This window comes from Xiphophorus maculatus, chromosome 8 (genome assembly GCF_002775205.1).
Source record: "Xiphophorus maculatus strain JP 163 A chromosome 8, X_maculatus-5.0-male, whole genome shotgun sequence".
Taxonomy (NCBI): Eukaryota; Metazoa; Chordata; class Actinopteri; order Cyprinodontiformes; family Poeciliidae; genus Xiphophorus; species Xiphophorus maculatus.
The window spans coordinates 16,503,811-16,509,810 of NC_036450.1; the positions used below are offsets into that span (position 1 = coordinate 16,503,811).

Consider the following 6,000-nt stretch of genomic DNA (forward strand, 5'->3'; position numbering starts at 1 on the left):
GTGAGAGAAATAAATATTAGCCGGTAAGACTTACAGGAGGCTGCAAGGGCGATGCACAGAAGCAGACTGGATCTCATCAGGTATCCCTCCATCGCTTAAAGTTTTCTGTAAAATCGGGATCTCAGTCTCTGCAGTGTGAAGGTGCTCGGTCAGTGGTTCAAGTGTCCTTGTCCGGTGGCAGGGAGACAATGACTGTGGCAGTGAAAGAACAGATAATTGGAGTCTTAGTAGGTGGAAAGGTCAGGAGGAAAAGAAATGAAGGAACCAATAGAGAAATGTGGTAATTTATGAGATGTCTCCAAGTGTCGCAGTCCCATTGTATTAGGACTGTGTCATGCTAATGTTGCAATACAAAAATAGTCTCTGTTGCAAAAATAAAACATGATTTATAATTGATAAGAACAATAGAAGAGTACATTTCTCCCTCTTAAAAAATTCCAAGTATGTGTCCATCAAAAACAAAACCAAATTTGAACAATGAAGCTGTGAAAGTAGACAGGTCACTGGTCTTTTAAACAGTGTGGTCAACAGGAATTTACTCAGAAGACAGCGAGGCAACATTTCTGCCCATCTTCCCAATGCACAATCAGGGTCTGAACCCAGAGGTTATCTGCTGGTCACTGAATGTCTGGCAAACTCTTTCAGGAAGCATCGTTGTCTTTAAATAATACCACAATGCCGAGATCAGATAAGAAGGAGACTGTACTTGTTATATAATTCATATAGAGAGGAAAGGAAGAGTCTGTGTAAACTGTTTATGTAGTTCCAAGGAAAACAGAAAGCCTCGTTACTTCCCCGAACATCACACTGTAAGACTGAAATAAAAGAAACTAAAAAGAAAAACTGAAGCACTGAACTGCTAATATAGAAACTATTTAAGAGTGTTTTTGTTGGTTGAACTAAGCCCTGATGGTAAACCTTTTGAGCCGCAGTTGGGACTTTCAGAGAATATCTAACGTATAGCTTCCCACCTTTTTGATCAACAGGTTTCTGTTCTATTTTAACAAATAAAATATCTGACAATCCCAAGAAATGACCTGCAGATACATGACCCCAGTAAATTGCTTTGATATATAATAAAATGGACTGGCGCAGAGTCAAGGAAGAAAAAAAAAACTGGCTTCTGCTCTCTAAGCTTTCAGGGAAAATAACAGCAGAGAGGAAGAATGAAAGCAAACAAATCAAAACTTACTGTTTTGAAATAGGTGGCTCTCTTGAATAATAGTTAGGCTTTTTAATCCACTGGTGGGAATGTGGCTGCATTCAGCAAAGTGACGATGTGTGGACTTTCCAAAGTTTTTGTTTCTGCCGGGGCGGTACTGACTGACTTCTGTACCCCTCCCACAGGATCCCTTTTTTTTTTTTTTTTTTTGTCTAACTGTTGCTTCTGAGAACAGAAACATATGCTGAGTCCTTGTGAACAGAAGGGAATGTTTAAAGAAGAGAGAGAAGAAAAACTAATTCCCTTCAGTTCATATAATGATCAAGAGATGAGACAGCAAGCAGAACAATCCTCTCATTCCCTCTGAATACAATCAAGTTTGAAAGAATAGGTTGTTTGGTGTCAACAAAATTAAATATAATGGGATTTTCTAACACATAAGGTACATCAGTGAGTCACAGAGGTTTTATTTGGCAAGAGCTGGGCATCCGTCCTCTAAACTAGTAATAGTTATTGTTGTTACAAATGTCTCATCAATTTCCTTTTAAGGTACGTAAATTAGTTAGAATTTTACTAAGGATAAAAGTCTTTTAAAAAAATTATGTAGCTTCATGTTATTAAAGCTAAATGAAATTGGTTAATGAGCTTCATTAACCAATTTCAAGATAGACAGACAGACAGACAGACAGACATTCTGCAGCAATTACTGCCAACAAACAACGAAATTTCTCATCAGCCAGCAGTTGAGAAATCTGCTGCCATTAACTGCATTAATGTTTGCAGATAATGCAGACATTAACTGCATCACTTTCCACCCTTCAAACCTGACTTTCTCAGGTTTGAAGGGTGGCATCTCTACTCTGCAATTCTCAGATCGTCCTGTAAAAGTTTTGTGCTGAATTAATTTAATCTGAGGTTACTGAGGGCGTTCTTGAGTGAGTAGATATTATTGCTCAACATAATCTATTTATATTCTTAGGAGACCCATAACGAGTGACTGAGAATGAGCCTTCTGACAATATGTTTAGCTCCAGGTTTTCTTTATATCCTTGAGACTTTATTGTGTCCAGCACAGATTCAACTTGGCCAATGCTGTGAGAAATCATCTCCAAAACATCATGTATCTTCTCCCTGAGATGTTGGACTTTCCTTCCTCAAAGCATAGCTTCAACATGACTGGCCAAAAAGCTCTGTTTTTGTTTCATCAGCTCAAAGGGTATTCTTTCAGATCCTTTAGGGCTTGCCAACATGTTTTTTGCCTTCTCCAGTCTGTCTGTTTTGTGTTTTTCTGTCAGTGGTGGAGCCCTCCCGGATCTTGAACTTCTTCCATGGAGCCCAGTATGATTTGAAATGTAATGTATGTCGCAATCAGCATATTAAGTATTTTGGCCTTGGAGTTCTGAAATGGCTTTAGGTGACTCTTTTTTTATCTACCATCTGCACCTTCAATCTGATCAACTGGATTGCTTACACAGTCCATTGAATGCTATATCTTCTGATAGCATTAGTAACTACAGTCACAGATAAATGAATCTGTTTGGAAATGGATTTTAGTCTTTACTTGTATTATGGATATCTATATATTCTTCTTTCTGAGGTCCTCAGAGAGTTTTTACTTTTCCTTTCACTGCAAATACTTCTAAAATGTGAGGATTAAGTCTCTTTAGGGGTAGCACATATCTGCCCATACATTTTCACCATATCACTCTGCAATAAAAAAGCTAAGTATTCATAATTCTGTTTGTTTATTTTGCCAAATACTAAAGGCGGACAAGTGTACATTAAACCTTAACTGCATCACTTTTTATGACATATTAATTATTCTGTAATAAGCTGTCAGGGTACCAAGAAATTTGTATGCATCTATAGGCTTTAAAAATGACTAGCGACATTCTGCTACACTGCAAGAAAGCTGCCTCACATTACACTGTAAGCCATAACAATAATAATGTCAGCTGCAACCTCATTTAACAGCCTGTGGCAAGTTTGTATTATAATGATCTCCTGTTGCCACCTCTCATGTTACAGTGTGAAATTATTGGTTGGATGTTGACAAAAGGGTTGAGCTTTTTTTTCGTCTACATGCTTTTTCTCAAAATAATTCCTCCAATCTTCTGCCCCCAGCAACTATGATTAGATTATGCTAAAATCTGGACTCTTTTTTGCAGTCTGTTCTTTTATTGCTTCTGTTCCATCAGTTCTCATTTCTGGCACTCTATTGTCCTCAGACCCACATGTGATCTTGTAATTTTGAAGTGAGTTTTTGTATCCCTCAGGCAAGCATTTTCTGTGTAATTACAAAGCTATTATAGAAAATTACACACCTATTATCAGTTAAAGGTCATTGCCATATTTTATGGTCTATACTTGCAATTCATAAGCCACAGATATTAGTGAGTCCATTAGTGAAAATGGGTTAGCAGGTATTGCTGCCGATTTTTTCTTCTTTTTTTTTTTTTTACATACAAAATTATCTACTGACTCACAGCTTTCAGTTCTAGACAGAAATAAAATTCTGAAAAAATATATATTTTGCAGCCATACCACTGCAGGTCTAAATTGTAGAAGATAATTAAGAGTCGTTCCATCAGGCAAAAATTATAGTGTTTTTGAACATGGATCAATTAATATTATAAAGTGACAGGATCAGAAGAGGAAAGGTCAGAGTGAATAAGATTATTTGCTTTCAGAACAGATCATTTCATCACAGAATTATAGAAGAGCAGAGGAACTAATTTTTTTTTCACAAATCATCCATCTCAGATACTGTCAGCAGATAGTGACCGTTTTAACAAATATGTAAAAAAAAAAAAAGATATTTTTTAAAGTAAAAGTTACCTACTTCAGCATTAATATTTGTGTTATTTGAAAATGTCTAACAATAGGGTTAGACCAAGGGTTTTTATTATGATTCAGTGGGACATAAGCCAATACAAAAATGTTAATGATCAAGTGAAAGGGAATGCAATTTTTTTCCAGTAAAAGTCAACTAAGTGGGGCGTGCCATGGTGGCGTAGCGGTTAGCGCGACCCGTATTTGGAGGCCTTCAGTCCTCGACGCGGCCGTCGCGGGTTCGACTCCCGGACCCGACGACATTTGCCGCATGTCTTCCCCCCTCTCCTTCCCCGTTTCCTGTCAGCCTACTATCATATAAGGGACATTAGAGCCCACAAAAGAGCCCCTGGAGGGGTAAAAAAAAAAAAAAAGTCTACTAAGTGTATTTTGCATTTGTGTTGAGCCCCTTCTATTTTGACACCCACAAATAAAACCCAATGCAATCCTGGCCACGCATTTTATACATGGAAAATTTACTCTTCACAATTCTGCACCATTTTGTATTCTGCCACATTAGAATAAAGAAAAACAAACATTTGTCCTGGTGACAAAATGTGGAAAAGCTTAAGAGAATGAATATGTTTTGAAGGCCTTGCATCTTTGATCTGCACGGTTTTTGTTTTTTTTTTTTGTTTGTTTTATTTTTATTTTTCTGATGCAACAAAAAGCTTGGAGTTCTCAGGGAGCAATGTTTTTCTTTGTGCTGCTTCACCATCACAGAAAAAAAGCTGCAAAAGGGTAGACAAAACATCCTTTCCACTATGAAAGGACTCGGAGAAGTCATATTCCCATTGAGTCAACTCCACACACAAAGCATTTAGTTGAGGAGAAAACTGAATAAAAGATAAACACGGAAATATTTAACGAGTCTCCAAGAATATTTATAATATGACTGGGTCTCCAGGTTTCAGCGGTTGGCCCGAAAGGAGACAGTCTCAGAGGTGACAACCAGCATGGTGGAGCACATCTCTGAGGACACCAGTGCTGTTGTCACACCTCTGATTATGTCATTTGAAAGCACAACCCGAAACAGAACTGTGCCAACTCTTTGTCAGTATGCATTCAGTGGGGGACCGCGGCAATCTAAGAGCATCCGATTTAGACGTTAAAATGTGACAAATAGCAACGTAAAGTTATTCAGAGAGTCCTGTGTTTTCAGCCTAGATGATATGTTACGTCTTAACGCCGCAAATCTGACCTCATTCTATCAAGCAGCTTGTTCAAACAAATTCACATGAGACCTAACCCTAAGAGGGGGCAGTTTTGTTCTACTTGTATTCCTGTCCAAAGTATCTGGTACATAAATGTCTGCATTCGTCACGTAGCTCACTTGGCTTACATTTAGCTGATGAGCAATATGTCAGGGTTGGAATTCACCTCTGTTCCTCACCAAAGGACATTTTTAAAGCAGCTCAATACTTCAGTGGCATTCCCTTTCACTGGAGCCCTCCCTCCCCCCTCTCAGCCTCCTCTCCCCAGTAGTACTTTTTCAATAACAGGAAACAATCGGCCGCCGTCTTTCATCACAAGCTGACGTTGGTTCCCGCACGGTGCCACTAGGTCTCTATGCTGCCAGCCAGCCAGCCAGCCAGCACACAGCCAGTCTACAGCAGAGCTGAGAGAGAATAAAGAGTCTGTGTCGGCTTCCTCGTTTCCTTATCGTCCTCTTAGGCGGTGGGGGATGAAGGGGTGGAGGGGTCTCACGCTTGGGCTTTCACTGGAAGTACCCCAGATTGACACAAGTGGAAAGAAGCCTATCACCATTACAAAGTCATTTAATGTGCCTCTCCAGTCTTCCAAAGAGACTAAATGATAAGGCGCTTGTTGCAGAGTAGTCTCGTTTGTGAATATCCATCTCATTTTTGAAAGCAGTTGACAGTTTTTCGCTGGGATTAAAGTCAGATTTTAGTTACGTGATGGGTGGAGGCATTCCATCACAGAAAATGACAGATTGATGATGTTAAATCAGTCCTGTGTTGATAACCAAACAGAGACCCCAAATG

The 6,000-nt window shown here is 39.0% G+C and overlaps 1 protein-coding gene across 3 annotated transcripts in view; it reads right to left on the minus strand.

Moving 5' to 3' along the window:
* The window catches only part of LOC102216869 (transforming growth factor beta receptor type 3-like), a 40,114-nt gene extending 38,818 nt beyond the window's left edge, over positions 1–1,296 (minus strand). For 2 of the 3 annotated variants that reach the window (XM_023338484.1, XM_023338482.1), the window contains exons 1-2: positions 1,193–1,296; positions 35–192 (exon numbers count right to left, since the gene is read on the minus strand). In XM_023338484.1, coding sequence (XP_023194252.1) covers positions 35–92 — 58 coding nt within the window. In that variant the 5' untranslated portion in view covers positions 93–192; positions 1,193–1,296. Of the gene's footprint in view, positions 1–34; positions 224–1,192 lie in introns of all 3 variants that reach the window. The other variant, XM_023338483.1, reaches the window with a different exon arrangement.
* Positions 1,297–6,000: the final 4,704 nt, after the last annotated feature.